Here is a 17,370-nt window from a genome sequence, read left to right on the forward strand (position 1 = left end):
GAAGAAACCAGAAGGCCCCATGGATGTGGCTCCCTTTGGGAACGCTCAGGTGGTCTGCTCTGGCTTTGTGCACTCGGCTCTGTCTCCAGGGTGTTTCTAAGCCCCGGCCCCCAGCTCCCCCTAAACCTGGAGCTGTTTCCGTGCTTAGGCCGCTGACAGTGATTCTGAAGAGTCAGACAACTTACTTGCGGAGCCATTCGGGACCTTTGACCTCACATCTGAGCCCTGCCACACACCTACAGCAGCACAAGAGAATGGTGACACTCCTGAGGGCCATGCCGACATCACGACATACGGGGAATCCAACCTGGTGGCTGAGCCTCAGAAGGTAAAGGTGCAGCAGTCCAGATTTACATCATTTGCCTGGAATCTGTTTCGTTTACCTCCTGTCCGAGAGTCACGTCAGCCCGCGCCTGATCCCCTCCATCTCCGTTTCAATGTGTTGCTGCCCACGCGGCTGGGCCTTAAACAGGGTTGCAGGGAGGGACTGACGCCAGGTAGGTTCGTGTGGAATTAATTGGCCCTCGCCAAAGAGCTTTTGTGTCCACTTATCCGTGTGTGCTGGGTAGAATCCGGGCCTCGTGCTTGCTGGGCAAATGCTGTCTCACTGCCCTGTACCCCAGCTGCAAAGATTACAGTAGGTCACATAACTAGGTCTGAGCCTGTCACCCAAATAAAGTAACTTGGTGGAGGCTGCAGGCAGAGAATATGGATGTGGATGCCAATTTAGCAAGGCTAACTGCATGGCCCAGTTTGATTAATGTTGCATTATCCTGCATAATACATCTCTGTTCCATATGAGTTAGGCTTGGTGCTTTCGTTAATATTTGATCCTCTTACCTCTTTTGCACTGGCACTCAAGGTTAGTTTTAATGCAGATTACCTTTTGGGGCATAGTACTGGGGATTGAACCCCGGGCTACTGAGCTATATACCCACCTTGCGCTTGCCAGGCAGGCGCTTTTGCCGCTGAGCTAAATCCCCAGCACCCCACCCTTTAAAAAAAAAAAAAGAGGCAAGGTCTCTCAAAGTTGCTCAGTCTAGCCTTGGAATTGGAATCCTCTTGTCTCAGCCTCCTTATCAAAAAGAAATTTAAAACATTTAAAAAAAAATTTTTGTGACAAAGTCCTGTTATGTAGTTCAGGTAGGCTTTGAACTTGTTATGTAGCCCAGGCTGGCTTCAAACTCCCAGCAGTCCTCTTGCCTCAGCCTCTTGAGAGCTGGGATCACAGGTGTGAGCTACCATGCCCAGCTGAGAAATTAAATTTGATGTGAGGGATTAGTATATGTATGAGAACTGTGTAACTTTTTTGCGTGTGTGGTGCTGGGGATTGAACTCTGGGCCTTGTACACGGAAGGCAAAAGCTCTACCACTGAGCCACATCCTCAGCCCAGATTCTCTCTTTGGTTAAAACTGGGAGTATTTCCCTTTTGAATACTCCCTGCTCATCCAGAGTAGCTGTCTGTCTGTGCGCGCTCTCCCCTTTCCCCCTCTCTTCAAATAAATTGTCTTCTTTACTTGAAAAAAAGAAAAACTGGATTTTTCTTTATTCTAAGTCCAGAGTTTTTACAGTGAATCAGTGGTGGTTTTTTCTTCTGCTTAGTTTTACCTTGTCATGTGCCCGTTGCAGGTAAATAAAATTGAAATTCATTATGCCAAGACTGCCAAAAAGATGGACATGAAGAAGCTGAAGCAGAGCATGTGGAGTCTGCTGACGGAGCTCCCCAGAAGGGAGGCCAGCGCCGAGGTAGGGGACGGGGCCGACAGCGGCCACTCCAGCCTGTCTGTTGCTCCCGGAAGGAGAAGGGAGCCGTCACACCAGGAGAGACAAGGGCTTGGCAGAGGCGCGGGCAGGGCGCACAGAAGGGGGCGCAGGTGGCAGGCTGGTGCCCGGGACGTGTTCATGTTCCGCTGCTTGAAAACGGCAGCATTTCACAGTAGTATTCCAGCACTGACTCGAAGAAAAGTTGGAATACTTACTGCTGGTAGCAATTTCCGTTGAAAAAGGATCCTTTAGAAAGGAACTGCTTGTCTAGAAGAGATGAGTTCTGCTTTCCATAAATTGTTTTAGATATCTTTTTTTAAAAAAGAAAGAAAAAGAGTAACTACTTGTCAGGTGCCACGAAAGGCTTACGCCCTTCTCTCTCTCTTTTTTTTTGTCTTTTTGAGAGAGTCTCACTATGCGGTTCAGGCTGCCTTGAACTCACTTTGTAGCCCAGGCCTCGAACTAAACCCTTCTGAGAGGTACTTCTGACTTGGGGAATGACTGTCCGTAGGAAAGTCGCAGAGAAACGATCCTGCCGTCGGAGTCCTTCTGGAGCAGGAAGTGAAACCTCCATTACTTGTCCAACTCAGCGGAGGTCTCAGGCGCCTTTCTTCAGAATCTTCCTGCTCAGGCGCGCGGAGCTCTAGAGCTCAGCCTCTTCTCCCTGCTGCTGGCTGAGAAGTGTGCGTCCATGGCTTGACAGAGGTCCAGAGCTGTGTGGTCTCAGGTGTGCTGGAGAACGCTTGAGTCCTGCTTGGGAGTTCTGTCTCCTAACACGATCAGCTTCACAGGAAGAAGGCTGGTTTTTAAAGAGGGAGGGAAAGCCGGCGTGGTGGCTGATACCTGTTATCCCAGCCCTCGGGAGGCTGAGGTAGGAGGATCACTGTGATGTTCAAGGACAGCCTTGCGCACATCGTGAGCACAAGGCCACCCCAAATTACACAGTGAGACCCTGTCTCAAAACAGTAGCAGTAAAGAGGGAGGAGGGTGCTGCCTGACTTTCAGATTTAATGACTCTATGCCCTACCCTCAAGCATTCTGGTTCATTAAAGGTTTATTCTTTTTAAAAAATCATTTCATTAGAGAATATCATACAAAAGTAGAAGAGTAGAGAGAAAAATAATAGTGTAGTATGATGAACCCCACTTCAGTAGCTCTGAATGTCTTATTAGACCATTGCCTGTCTTGTCCCTGCCACCCGTGAGCCGCGTGTACGTTACACATTCTTCCGTAGCTGGGGGCGGAGCCTTGGTCAGTGCCCACCACTGAGCTGTGTCACTGGCCTTTTTTATTTTGAGATTGGCTCCCTCGTAAGTTGCCAAGGCTGGTCTCGAAGCCTCTCAAGTAGCTGTGATTACAGGTGTACATCACCACACCCAGCTACAAATCATTTTTAAGTACATTCTACCCCCGATATACTCTCGTAGCTGCTTGCTCATTACTAAAGAAGTGGAGTATTTTTTTGTTAGTTTATGTTTAAGTATGGATTTTGTGCTGCCTCTAGCTGTGTAATTGTGTTGAAGCTATAAATCGTTATTTTTGTTTGTTTTTTAAACTTTTCCCAAGGGCTTTTAGGAGGAGACCCTTTGCAGTTTCCCCTTCAGCAGGGTCATATCAGCCACTGTAACTGGGTGGATGTCACTGTCCATCCAGGGTTGGGACCCTGTCCTAACTCCTTCCCAGAAGTAACCAAGGACTTACTGCGCTGTCCTTCAGGGTCCTTTCCTTGGTGGATTCAGTCTTGTGAGTGTCTGCGGCCTCTCGGAAGGGCACTGGCCTTACGTGTCTGTCTTCCGTTAGGTGAACCTCAGCGAAACTGGCGCGGGAGCCTCGGTGGGCGTGGCCAAGGACAAGATGCTCAGCAGGCTCACAAACGACCTGCAGAAGAGGTGTGTGCTGCCGGGTGGGACATACGGACACATGTGGGGGCCCACAGGCACACCGCGTCCCCTCTGTACCCCGCTGAGGGCGTGGCGGGGCCGTCGGAGCGACAGGCCTGCCGCAGCCCATCTGATGCACTCTGCCTCGCTGTGTGTGGCGAGTGCCTCTGTTCTCCCTGCACTGACCGTGGCGCCCTCCGCTCTGATTGCAGCCTGCCTCCCACCATGGCCCAGAACCTCTCCATCCCTCTGGCATTCGCTTGCCTGCTGCACCTGGCCAACGAGAAGGTAAGTCACGGCAGGCAGGGCGGCTTACACATACCCTGTTCAGTGCTCCCCTTCCAGAGCTTCAGGTGTGTCTTACACAGAGCCTTCAACACAGGCCATCCAGCAGGCACTGAGAAGTCACTCAGCGTACAGCCACCAGATTTGCCAGCAGTGGAAATGGTGGAGACAACCCAAACAGGAAGATGTTTTGTTGTGTTCTTAAGACAGGGTCTCACTATGTAGCGCAGGCTGGCCTTGCACTCATTATGTAGCCGAGTTGACCTCAAAATTGAAGCAGTTCTCCTGCCTCAGCCTCCCTAGTGCTGGAATTGTAGATGTGCACCACCAGACTCAGCTCTGCATGGGAAGATTTTAGATGGTGGGATTAGATGGCTGCAAGATTTTAGATGGTGGGATTATGCTCTTCCCAGTTCCCCAACCTGAGAATATAGAGCGGTTTTTATTTCACTGGGTGTTAACACTTTAAAAGCCAAGGCCTACAAGTGCCAGAGACCAGACTTCCGGGTAACACAGCAGAGGAGAGGAGAGGCGGAGAAAAGGCAGACCACTTTGGCAAGGGAGGCTGGAGCTGTGGAGGCGCCAGCTGCCGTGGGCAGGGAGGCAGGTCTTGGGAGCAGAGCAGAGCCATCTGGCACAGGCAGGAGTCCACGGGGCAGGCGCCTGGCTGTGCCCTGTCAGCCTCGGCGGGTGCCTGGGGGAGTTAGGGAAAGAGGAGGAGGGGCCTCCTCAGAAGCCCTGATGTGGCAAACAGCACTAAACCCATACACTGGGCACCTGGACACTTGGTGTCCACACTGATGTTGGCACTTGGTAGAGGCCTGGCCGGGGTACAGGGCTGGCATTGTGCTCCGTGGCATAGGTCCCACACTTCCTGTAGGGCAGGGCCTGCCCTGAGCAGCGGCGACCCCGGAGTGCCTGGCTGGACTGCATGTGTGGTTTGGCAGGGTGGAGAGGTTGCAGTGGAGTGGTAGCAAGGTGGGTGCTGGCGGAATGCCCCATGATGTCCCGCTTGCTCACATGTGACCTCTGGCCTCGCAGGAAGTCCAGGCGGTGATGCTTGGCTGCACCTCCCAGGCCTGCCCAGCTTTGGAGAGGTCCCTGGGGAACCAGGCTGCCCGAGGAGCTGGGTCTTGCTGGTCCCCATGATCACGGCTCCCTGAGGAGGGAGGGGCTGGCCAGTGATGGAAGCTAACTGTGGTTTTCAGTGGGGAACCAGAACTCAGAAGAGCCCTAGGCTGAGTCCAGGTGCTGCCTGGACCCACCAGAGCAAGTGTCCAAGCCTGTGGGCTGAGCAGAAACCGGCTTCACGCTCAGAGTGACCACGCAATGGGCTGCTGAGGTGGCTGTCTCCTGGGAATCCTGGTGGCGGCGGCTGAATCTGGAGATGTGTCATGTCCAGAAGCCGTGAAGCAAGGGTGGCGGGCATGCAGCACCTGTCTGGCTGTGAGACAGGAAGCGGAAGTGTCTCCCCATGGGTCCTCATACATCAGAGGTATCTGATGTCAGACACAAACTACATGGAGGAAGACGACTAGCAGAAAATAATCAGTAACACAATATCGTCTCCCTGCCTGGAGGCCTGCCAGTGGCTCTGTGAGGGCGACTCGCATGCCACGCCCCAGGTGTCCCTCCCTGCCGAGCTGTCCCCGGAGACCTGGACTCATCCTCCCTGGCCCTGTGGCCGAGGTGCTGCAGCGTCCTGCTGGAGCTCTCACACTGCAGGCTCCTGAGGCGGAGAGGGCATCCATGGCCCAAAAACCTTCCTTCAGCTAACATTGTTACTGCCCGGAGTCCTGGCTCCTGGGAAGGCTGAGGCGGGAGATAATGTGAGCCCCAGAGCCAAGGCCAGCCTGGGCAGCATAGGCAGCCCTTGTCTCAGAGCAACCCAAGCAAAGATAAAGACAATTCTGATTTCACTCATTTGCCCCAGTGCAGGGATTGAGGTGCTGCCCCGGCTGGGCATCTCCATGGAAACCTGCCTTTTCCCCCAAGAGAGCAGCCTGTGGCCTTGCTAGGGTCCCAGGTGGCCCGGGGCCAGCTCAGCACAGCGGAAGGGGCTCGCTGGGCCCCCGCTGGTACCCTGTGCTCCCTCGTCCACCGGCAGCTAGGGCTGAGTTCAGGGGGGTCACCTACCACTGCGGGGGGGCCCCCCGGAGCCCTGGGTTTGGGAGGCCTGCAAGGCAGCTTTGTTCCTCATCTGTAGTCACTGCTTTGTCGCCTTGCTGAGAGTTGGATTTAAGTTTTTTGTCCCTGTCTAAGTCCCTGTATCTTGCACATTCCTCAGAATCTGAAGCTGGAAGGCACACAGGATCTTTCCGATGTCTTCGTGAGGCAGAGCGACTGAGGCCCCGGCAGGAGTCGGCTGCAGGAGGCCCGGCTGTCTCCCGTCAGTCGGGCTGGAGGGAGATGCAGGGGCCTGCGGCGAGGCTGTCGCCAGCTACTAGAGTGCCTGTCGCTCCGCCTGCCTCCGTCACTGTCTGGGTACTGGTGCCACGGCTCTGTCTGCTGCTGGCGGAAGTTTCGGTGCTTGCGACGAATCGGGCAGGACGGGGAGGATGGCACTGTGTGCTCACGGCCCAGCTGTGTGTGTCCACTGTGTGTCTCGGGCCTCTGTCAGTCTCCTCCCTCCCTGTTATTTCCACCCTTCTCTTGTAGAAAGTAATTGTTCCATAGCTGCCTACTGTCGTTCTCAAGATCCCCCCAGTCCATGTACATAAAGTTCTCTCCGTGTACATTTATAAATGTATATATAATGCTGAAAAGACCTTTCCGAAGAATGTGCCTGGCGAGATATTTCCATGTCGCTGTTAGTATTGGTGCTCTTCTCCCAGGACACACATATCACTGAGGCAGGAAATGCTCGGGGACGTGCGCTGCCCCAGAGGAGAGTGGAGAAGAGGGAAGCAGCTGCTGGAGAGGAGGCTCAGGGTGGGGTCCATGCTGGGTCCATGCTGGGTCCCCGCAGATTCCACAAGGGCAGTGGGGGCAGTGATTGCTGACTTAGGGGCCCACCACCACTTTCACCCGGCCTCTGCACCCTGGAAGGAGCGTGCCCGCAACACGCCATGTGATGCGAATGAAGCGCAGTGAAGTGACTCCCCTGCTGGGAGCCTCGGTTCCTGGCCGCCAGGCCATGTGCTTGAAGAGCAGTGACGCCCAGCTCCTCAGACTCCGAGCACCCACAAATCTAAAATCTCTTCCAAGGAATTCTGTCCTTGGTGGTCCTGGCTCTGCCAAACCCCCGCAGCTGTCACTGGCTAAGTTGAGATCTTGGATGCAAGGCCCCAAGTAATTGGTGATTCTTCTTTTTGGAGGGTTACCAGGAACCAAACTCAGGACCTTGCGCTGGCCAGGCAGGCACTGGGCGGCCGACCTGTGTCCCCAGCCCAAACAGGTGATCATACTTGACAGAATCTTTTTTGCTTCTTAAGCCAAAAATCACACAAAACACACACCCCGCCCCAGTGTGCTTCCGGGTGTGTCCTGAATATCACTCACTGCGCGGTCATTGTGCCAGGCTTTAGGGGGACAGCAGCTCATGCTTCCCCATTCTGGCGCGGCTGGGCCTCTTGCTCGCACCTCAGTGCTGAGAGCAGCCTGCAGAGCCACTCGCCCCTCTGACCATGTACTTGCTGACAGCGGGGCCCGGGCCGGGCTGAGCCCAGTGGACCCTCTCCACCTGCTCCCAGCTCCCCTGTCACGCAGCGCTGTGTCCGGATGCCTCTGTCCCCTCCACAAACCTAATCTTCCAAACAGTAGGGTTGTGAGGGGGACTCGGTGAACCCGTCACTGAGATTAGAGCCCTTATGAGAGGCTGAGCGCGCTTGTCCTCCACCCGCTGTGAAAGCCCCGTGAGGACACAGCAAGACGTGGCATCTCTAAGGCAGGAAGCAGCGCCCCTCACCTACTGCGCCTGCCAGAGCCTCGATAGCCGCCCGGCCTCTAGAGCCTGGAGTAGCGCGTGGTACCCTCTGCAAGCCGCGTCCGCGAGTGCACAGCGTAAGCCCAGGGGCCGGGTTGCGTCTCATTTTCCAGCCATAGGATTTCCACTTGCGTTTCTTTTATTTTGAGATTCCCTGTTCACTGTCTGTTTTCCTTAAAACTGAACATACTTTCTTTCTACTTCTTTTTGAACATACTTACAATAGCAGCTCTGAAGTCTTCGCCATACCCTAATCTGAGCCCTTCCAGCAATAACTGGTCATTCTTCCTGAATGTAGATTACACATTTATGTCTCTTGGCATGTTTAGTCATTTTCAGTTGAGACTTGGGTACTGTAAATAAAGTGTCATAGTGACTGGATGCTGTGGTGTTCTCTGAAGAGGCGTAGATTTTCCGCCTGGATTCAAACCTCAGATTCCGTGTCCCTCACCGTCTGCAGTTACTGATCTGTCCTGATCACTGCCCACCTACTGCTGTCGTGCCTGACCGCTGCGCTGCCCGCCAGCTTGGGTGCACAGCCGGGGCTGTGGCTGTCTCCGTGACTTCTCCCCTCTGCTTTCCGGCCGCCCTGCCTGCCTTGGGCCTGTCCTTCCAGCCCATCCAGCTTCTGCTCATCGCCACACGGGTGTGAGGGCGGCGTCAGCCTTCTGGATCTTTTCTGCGCGGCCCCCTTTACATTTCTCGCTGCCTCCCCTCCCTCGGACTCTGTTCTCCGGCATCTTGCCGCCAAAGCTGTGGTGCCCCCGCGTCTCACACAGCCATCGCTGTTGGGATCAGGCGCCAGTGAGCCGCAGACATGCTTCATATGTGTATGTGTGCGCAGGTGACTGACTTCTTCATCCCGGAGATCTGATCGAAGGAACCATGCCAGAGCCACTGTCATATTTTAGGAACAGATCTGAGGCACTATATTCACATCTGGACCTGCTTTAGTTAACATTCCTGACTTCTAGTGGATGTTTACTGGGGTGTGATTTCTGGGACCTTGGGGAGATGAAGTGTCTTTTGCACATACGAGTTTTGTGAATTGCATGAGCCAGCCTCCAGGATAATAGTGTCTCAGTATTCATACTTTTTGTGGCTTGTTCTTTAGCAGAGTACTGAAACGGTGGTGCGTGGCTTCCAAGGCTAAGTGATAACATACCTTGCAACTCCCACAGTGCTAGCACATAGGTCATTTTGCTGTGGGAGGAACACTTCAGAAGTATTTGGAGACAGGCAGGGGGTGCACACCTGTAGTCCCAGCACTTGGGAGGCTGAGGCAGGAGAATTGCCGTGAATTCGAGGCTAGCCTGGGCTACACAGTTTTAAGACCAGCCTGAGGAGGCTGGGGATTTAGTTCAGTGGCACAGCGCCTGCCTGGCAAGCGCAAGGTGGTGAGTTCGATTCCCAGTACTGGAAAACAAACAAACAAAAGACCAGCCTGAATTACAGGGCGAGACCCTGTCTGAAAAAGCAAAACAACAACAACAAAAGTATTTGGAGAGCCCTGTGTGAGGGAAATGGAGCCTCCTGCCAGCAACCCACACCCACTTGTCATCCACGTGAGGCAAGTGGACGCAGGTCCTTCGTGGGTGGTGTGGCTTTGGTAACATTGTGCCTGCAGCCTCATGGAGACCCGGAGTCAGAGCCATCCTCTAAGCCAAAAGCACACGCCCGTAGTCCAGCACCAGGAGGCTGAGGCAGGATTGCCATGAGTTCGAGGCCAGCCTAGGCTACCTACTGAATTGAAGACCAGCCTGTCTCAAAAATACAAAACAAAAATAAATAAAATGTGCATAGAAACCTACAAGGAAGAAACAATTTATCCCCTCCCAAGAGTCTGTCTAGCTTTTGTACTGGCGGGGTTCATTACACTGAAATCAGTGCTCTCACAGTCAGTGGGTTCAATGACTATGAACACACAGTTTCCCATTACCCGTAACCGGCACCATTCCCTATAATAAACCTGCAGTGAAAACACAGATTACTCTTTGGTTAAAGGTTATATTTGACACAAGATTAATAAATCCTTTTTTATGGACTGATTTATCGTTGTTCCAGGTTAAGTTCTCCTGTTTTATTAATGTTTATTTACATTCACCCCCAGGACTGTTTCCATGCCCCATAGAAAACCACTCCAGGGTGTTTAATGTGTACCCTTTTGCATGTTTTCCAGCCAGTGTTTTATGTACATTATTTTTAGTTGATGTAAATAATTTGCATTATATATTTTCCCTGCTTCTTTTTTCCTCCTCTAGCAGTCTGATTTTTTTCTTTTTGTTTTTGTTTTGAGGCAGGGTCTCACTGTGTAGTCTAGGCTGGCCTTGAACTCACTATATATCACAGGCTGGCCTCATACTTGCAGCAGTCCTCCTGCCTCAGCCTCCCAAGGGCTGGGACGCCCCACTCATACTGCTGAGTCCCGCCAGTGTCAGGATTCTTACATCTCCACAGCCATGTTGAGGGTGAAGCTGTCTATACCTTGGGTATCTAGGACATGGCCACTGCTTCTCATGAGTTTTGCAGGGCCCCATGAGGAGTGTACACAGCTCAGGGAGCTGATGCACATAGTGACTTGACCTTCCCCTGAGATAATATAGACACTTATCCTCTTGTTCCCTATGCAGCCACCAAGTCATGTAGTTCTGCTGACGCTTAGATATTCTTCCTGCCCCAGATCCTACCCGCCCCTTCAACTCTCCGTGAACTTATTCATATGCTGATTGTATAAATAAACATGTTGCAGGGCAGGGCAGTCCTTCCCCATCAGGGGAGAGGGCTCCGCCTGACCCCAGCTTTCTACATCTTGATTCTTGTTTTCTTCATCCTCCACCGTCTTCCCTCCCGAGTTTCAGGAGCTGCACTGGACGTAGCCCAGCCCAGCAACAATCTCATTAACCAGCTTTCTCATTTTTACCAGTTTATAGAAAGTGAGTGATTTCCTCATTGCTGTTATAATTTGTCTTTTTCTGATACTAATGGGTTTAAACATACCTTCTTATGTTTATTAGTCTTTGGGGTTTGCTCCCTAGATAATTGGGTATATCATTTAGCTCTACCATTTGCCTGCTTTTCTACTGTCCTTCTTCCCTCCCTCCTTCCCTCTCTTCTTTCCTTCCTTCCTTTTTGTACTGGGGATTGAACCCAGGACCTCACACATGTTAGGCAAATGCTGTACTCCTGAGCTACATCCCCAAGCCTTTTTATTTTATTTTGAGACTATCTCAGTTGCCCAGGCTGGCCTCAAATTTACAATCCTTCTGCCTCAGCCTCCTGAGTAGCTGGTATTTTACCACAATACCTGGTTCTATCTTGTTCTTGATGATTTGTAGGAGTTCCTTGCATATTCTAAACCTGTGCTGTCCAATAGGGTAATCGCTAGCTAAATACAGCTACATAAATTAATTTATTTGGTTTCTTGAGACACGTAGTCCAGGCTGGCCTTGAACTCACTGTGTAACCCAGGCTGGCCTCGAATTCACAGTGTTCTTTCTGCCTCAGCCTCCCAAGTGCTGGGATTGCAGGCATGCATCACCAGACCCAGCTCGTAAATTTAAATTAATTAGAATCCAGGTGCTGGCTTACAGCTGCCGCGTTCTAAGAGTGCACCAGCCCTGTGGCCAGTGGCTGCCTCATTGGCCAGAGCAGGTGCAGGACACGTTGCTCACCACACACTTCTCCTGGACCAAGGTTCTAAATGTGAGTCCCTCCAAATACAGACAACTTTTCCCAGCCCACACCAGTCTTTTAGCTGTGTCTATGGGGCTCGTGGTTGAACAGAAATATTTGATGTAACCAAATCATTGTTCCTCCTACAGTATCTGGGTGTAGAGTTTTAAGTCCCCGTGTGTTTGCCCTCTGGTATTTCACTGTCCCAACACAAAATAACACACGTGTGGGAGAGGACGACCCACCCCTAATGAAATAATGGGAAATCTCAAAAGGGGGATATCAGTAATCCCACTGTGTTAGGACGGTGAAATACCGGAGGGCAGCTGCTTATGAAGAACAGGGGCTTATTTAGATCCCACTCTGGAGGCTCAAAGGCAGGGTGTGTGTGAGGCTCAGCCGGGGGAGGGTTTCCACCTCCTCTGGTGGACGCGGCGGCGAGAATGGGCCTGGGTGTGATGACTGCACTTGAGGGCAGCGAGCTGGAGGGGTGGGTGGGCTAGGACCTCAGAGAACTACTGAGGCCAAGCAGAAGCACCTGACTGTCAGGCCCCACCGCTGCCAGCTGGATGGGGTGTGCGGCTTGGCCAGCAGCTATTGGCCGCCCCCCCCCTTACGCCCCAGTGGACTGGCACAGTCTGCTCCCGGGTCCTCCCTGGCTGTCTGGCTGCCATTCTCCAATACGACTGCAGGGGCTTGGGATTTAGCTCAGCAGCAAAGTGCCTGCCTGGCAAGTGCAAGGTCGTGAGTTCGGTTCCCGGTACCAGAGAAAAACCAAAAAAAAAAACAAAAAACAAAAAACAAAAACAACACGAGTGCAGCCAGACAGGCCGCACTGCACACCTCCCAACTCCCACCTCCAGAGGGCGCCCTGGCTAGCTGCGATCAGGAAGGGGGCGGGTCTGGGCCCCTTATGTGCACCTGAACCCCCACAGCAAGGCTTCTATAAGATTCCCTGGTTTCAGCCCTGCCCCTCACTGGCCCAGGTCTGCAACTGCTAGGTAATCAGCACTCCCCAGCCACTCCTCAGGTTGTCCTGGGGGGCCCCTCCGGTGTAATGACCCCCATGTACTACCACACAGGCCCTCTTAAGATAAAGATTCACTTTGGTGTTCTTATTTTTTGGTACTGGGAATCGAACTCAGGACCTTGCGCTTGCCAGGCAGGCGCTTGTGCCACACTTTGGTGTGCTTGTAAACCTGCTTGCCAGGTTAACCAAAATGGAGATAATTGCTCTTCTTTCAAAAGACTCATTTAGATGGGCCTCCACAATCAAATTTTTATAAATTTCAACTGGAATTTGTATTGAAATTGTATTGAGTTTATAGATTAATTTGTGAGAGTTAGTGGGGGGGGCAGTTTTGGGGATCAAACCTAGGGCTTTGTTCTGCCAAGCAAGCACTCTACTGCTTAGTTACATGCACAACCAGCTCATGAGAACTGGTATTTTATAATATTAGGCAGGCCCATTCAGGAGTATGTGTGGCTCTTCATTTATTCCCACCATCCTTACTATATATCTTTTGTTGAGGTTTTAAAGTATATCCTGCCCACGGCCATACTGGTGACTCAAATCATATAGCCTGGCACACACTGTTCCACTGGGCAATACAGCGGCCCAAGTCCCGCATGTGCTTGGTTCATTCCTTCATCCTTTATGGCTTCACACGCCACACCTTGGGGATAGGTCATATTCTGGAGGAATCTCAACAGGTGATAAATCTGGCTGCAAAATAGGTGTGGAAGGAAAGCACTGGTTACCTGAGGGAAATCACACAGAAACCACACAGAATACAGCTGTGTGTTTTGTCACTTCCAGGACCAGCATCTCACCTGCTTCCCTGCCAGGATCCCACCTAGTTTTTATGTACCTTTTACCAGACTAACCTTGTCAGGGCTGGATCTGGAAATTCCTAGAGATAAGGGCATAAAGGAAATGATGTTTTTATTTGAAAATAGTCTAAATTTGTGTTGTTCCAGAGTGAACAAGCAAACCCAGGAGATTTTTGGAAAGAGTCTGGCTGTTTTCTTTTTGTTAATGTTTTTTGTGATGCTCAGAATTGAACACAGGCCCTTTGGCATACAAGGCAAGTATTCTACACTGCGCTATACTCCTGTGATATAGGGGAAATGCTAGCTGTCAGATATGCCAAGTTTGTGTTCCCTGAAGTTGGTGAATTCTAAGGAATAACAGAGGTTAATCGTGGGAAAATTTATTGGAGAAAAGGAAGGGGAAATAGGAATAGCTCCTGAGAGACAGGAGGAGTCCCAAGTGGGTTGCCAACACGTCCAATTCTCGAAGTTCCATAGAGAAAAATCATGAGGCAGGTACAACGTGGGTCAAAATCATGATCAACCAATAAGATTGCAAATATAGTCGCTTAGGTGAGATTGATCCAATGGTAGCAAGGGCATCAGGGTGACATCATTAACGCTGGTCGGGACTCCGTAGTCTTAGTCTTATCTTTGCCTTAGTCTTAGCGGTCTTAGGCTCAGTCCTAGTGGGTGGGAGAGGATGGCCCACCCCTAATGAAATAATGGGAAATCTCGAAAGGGTGATACCAATAATCCCAAACCTCCGGGTCATCCTTTAGGGAAATATATAAATCTAGCCTTTGTGATTTAACCTTCCTCAGCTGTGCCAACAGCCACAGTTGTGATGTGTTCTCATCCTCTGCACTGACTTCCTCAAGGGTCCAGCCCTGTCTGCCTACCTACAACATTTCTACTTAACTTAGCTGTCTATAAAATTGGCAGCCTGGTTGTCCTCCAGAGGATGTCTTCTGGCCGCTGCTTCCAGTCAGTGCAGTGAATTAGATCCAGAGAGCTGTTTAGTGACTGTCCCCCAGGACACATGGTCTGGCCTGCAGCGACTGGCAGTCCCCAGCCCACCCGGTAGTCTCACCTGCCGGCCCTGGGCACCCCTGCTTACTCACCCAGAAAGCATGAGAGTGCATACATTCTCTTGGCCCCTGTGCGGACTCGTATCTACAGATTCAGTTGCAGACCCGGCACTCCTCCATCCTCCAAGACCTCCTCTATGGCCTGAATGTGGCTAGGGCTCTAGGTCACCATGTGTGCCACACTGCAAGTCATCTGTTCTCCTCTGGGGGTGGGGCCTCCCAGATTCAGAAACTGAGATGCAGTGTGACACTAGAGGACATTTACCAGTGGAGATGCTGAGGCAGGAGGTTAGGGCGTGGGAGGCTGGCTGGGAAAGTAGGTGTGACCTGTCAATCATGGAGATCCAGGACATCTGCAGAAAAACTTCCTGTGCTCTGCACCTGGGATCAGAGCGCTGGCTTCATTTCTTCTGGAGAGAACTCAAGCAGGTGTTTGATAGGATGGTCTGGATCTGACCTCAGCCTGAGGAGTGGAGATACAAAGGACAACAGACCCTCTTTTCGGCTCACTCTGCAGAGCATGTTTCTTTTTCCTTGTTTTTTTTTGTCTTTTTGAGATAAAGTTTCACTATGGAGTTCAGGCCAGCCTTGAACTCATTTTGTAGCCCAGGCTGTGCTCAAACTTGCAACGATCCTCCTGCCTCAGCCTCCCGAGTGCTGGGATTACAGCTATGTGCCACCATGCCTGGCCTTGCAGAACATATTTCTTTTCTACCCTTAATACCTTTAATGAATGTAAAACCCCATTACCTCTTCCAATGGCCTTGATCAATTCTTGTTCAGGACAACAAGAACCTAGAAACCAAATGTAGAAAGAGACCGAGCCCAGGGCCCCGCTCACAATGCCACGAGGGGAGAGAGCTGGAGGTGGCGGGGGTGGGGAACTGCAGATGTCTGGGAGAGGAGGAAGGAAGGAGACCTGGACAGGAAGAGGCTGGGACCCCTGGGAAAGGTTTAGCTGGAGTCCTGCACCCCACAAATTCAGTCCTGCCCTGGACCGAACCCCCCACAAAGATCTCCGTCATGGCTCAGGAATGGTCCCTGGCCCCTCTCCAGGGCCTGCTGGTAGGCTTGCTCAGGTGGGAGTTTCCTGAACAGCTCAGCGGCAGGAGCCTCCCTGTGAGTGCCTGGGGACAGGGCAAGGGAACGGTCCCCTAAGGGAGAGAGGCATGAGGGCTGCGTGTGTGAGGAGGGGCCCGGTGACACGGCCTCTGGGCAGGGCTTGTCCCACTGAGGTCTCCCCCAGGTACGCCAGCAGGAAGCTGGTCTGGAAGTCACTCTGACAAAGGAATTGTCCCCTGTGTGCAGGAAAGCCCCTGCCCAGGCCCTGGATCCAGCCCAGGCCGGCTTCCTGCCTGCACAAGCGCCCCCGATCCTTGGTGCGGTTTCACTTTCTCTTCAGCACTGTGTCCTCATGACCATGCCTCGGGCTTCCGGCCTGCTCTGAGCTGGGGCCTCCCGTCACAGCTGCTGACAGGCTGCAGACTTCTGGGCAAGTGAAACTTAGCCAGCACCTCAGCCACAGAGGGGTGGCTGGGGTGAAAGGGGCACCTGCTGTGCCTTCTTCCTCAGGGTCCCTCGAAATCAGGTGGACAGCACCGCCCCCACTGCCCGCCCTCCAGCCCACCTGGGCTACTTCCTGCTCCTTTGCTGTGGCCCCCTGGACCTCCTCCGTGCTCACCTGTGCTGCACCCACCCCTCAAGACCGCTTCGCATGTCACCCCTCTTCCAGCTCCTCTCGTTCCCCAGTCAGTTTAGCATGCCTCTTCCAGCACTTTACTCAGAATACTATTGATACTTTTTTGAGAGATAACTGACATAATATTCATCTTTGTTAAATGTGCCAAGCCAGGCATGGTGGTGCATGCCTGTGATCCCAGCACTCAGGAGGCTGAGGCAGGAGGATTGCCGTGAGTTCACAGCCAGTCTACATTACATAGCAAGACCCTGTCTCAAAAAAACAAAAATAAATATAAATGTACCAATTCAGTGGTGGTGGGGGGGTGTGTTCTCAAAGTTGTGCGGCTACCAGCACAATTTTAGCACAAGTTTAGAATGTTTTCCTCTCCCCAGCCTGAAGCCCCACCCGCTAAGTTGTTATTCCCCGTGCTTGCCTCTTCCCAGCCCTTGGCACGCACTAATCTATTTCCTGTCCGTGGATTCCAGTTCTGGACATTGCATGTGAGTGGAATCATGTGATTCACAGCCTTGTGTGACTGCTTCCTCTCTCAGCATAACTTTCCCAAGGTCCATCCTGCTGGAGCGTGCAGTCGGTACTTCGTGGAGTGTGTCTGGCACTGGGGATTGAGCCTAGAGCCCCCGCATAGCGAGGCAAGCACTCTACCACTCAACTACACCCCTAGCCCTTTAAATTTTTTTTATTTTGAAATACGGTCTCACTAAGTTGCCTGAGCTGGCCTCAAACTTGTGATCCTCCTGCCTCAGCCTCCTTAGTAACTGGGATTATAAGTGTGGGTCACCTTGCTCAGCTGGTTTCACACTTTTTTTCTTGGCCTTAAGGATTGAACTCAAGGCCTCTGCACTGAGCTACATCTCCCTCCCTCTTTCTTTTGTTCTTTCTTTCTTTCCTCCTTCCTTCCTTTCTTCTTCCCATCCCTCTCTGTCTCTGTCTATCTCCCCCTCCCGCTCAATTTTGACAGTGTCCTGCTAAGACATTAAATTGCCGGGGCTTCATCCTACCAGAGTGCAGGGGTTACAGGCAGCACCGCCACACCTCCTCATACCTGTGTACCGCCCAATAGCATTCCATTGCCGCGAACACTGCATCTTGTTACCCACTCATCAACAAACGGACATTTGGGTGATGAACAATTCCGTGCACATTCGTGTATAAGTTCTGTGCAGATATGTGGTTTCAGTTCTCCTGGTATAATTGCTGTGCTATATGATGCTCTATATTTAACTTTTTGAGAAATCACC

At 52.0% G+C, this 17,370-nt stretch overlaps 1 protein-coding gene and 1 long non-coding RNA gene across 4 annotated transcripts in view; one reads left to right on the forward strand and one right to left on the reverse strand.

The window, feature by feature from the left end:
- The window catches only part of Ncaph (non-SMC condensin I complex, subunit H), a 30,192-nt gene extending 21,956 nt beyond the window's left edge, over window positions 1-8,236 (forward strand). For all 3 annotated transcript variants that reach the window (XM_005400661.2, XM_005400660.2, XM_005400663.2), the window contains exons 14-18: window positions 149-328; window positions 1,631-1,747; window positions 3,566-3,654; window positions 3,858-3,933; window positions 6,218-8,236. In XM_005400661.2, coding sequence (XP_005400718.1) covers window positions 149-328; window positions 1,631-1,747; window positions 3,566-3,654; window positions 3,858-3,933; window positions 6,218-6,277 — 522 coding nt within the window. In that variant the 3' untranslated portion in view covers window positions 6,278-8,236. The remainder of the gene's footprint in view (window positions 1-148; window positions 329-1,630; window positions 1,748-3,565; window positions 3,655-3,857; window positions 3,934-6,217) is intronic.
- Window positions 8,237-13,740: 5,504 nt separating this feature from the next.
- Window positions 13,741-15,795, reverse strand: LOC106150285. The gene is made up of 3 exons (XR_001237006.1): window positions 15,181-15,795; window positions 14,696-14,893; window positions 13,741-14,025 (listed from the first exon to the last, which is right to left on the reverse strand). It is a non-coding gene; the product is annotated as an uncharacterized LOC106150285 (long non-coding RNA).
- Window positions 15,796-17,370: the final 1,575 nt, after the last annotated feature.

This window comes from Chinchilla lanigera, unplaced genomic scaffold, assembly GCF_000276665.1.
Source record: "Chinchilla lanigera isolate Chin_1 unplaced genomic scaffold, ChiLan1.0 scaffold00069, whole genome shotgun sequence".
NCBI lineage: Eukaryota > Metazoa > Chordata > Mammalia > Rodentia > Chinchillidae > Chinchilla > Chinchilla lanigera.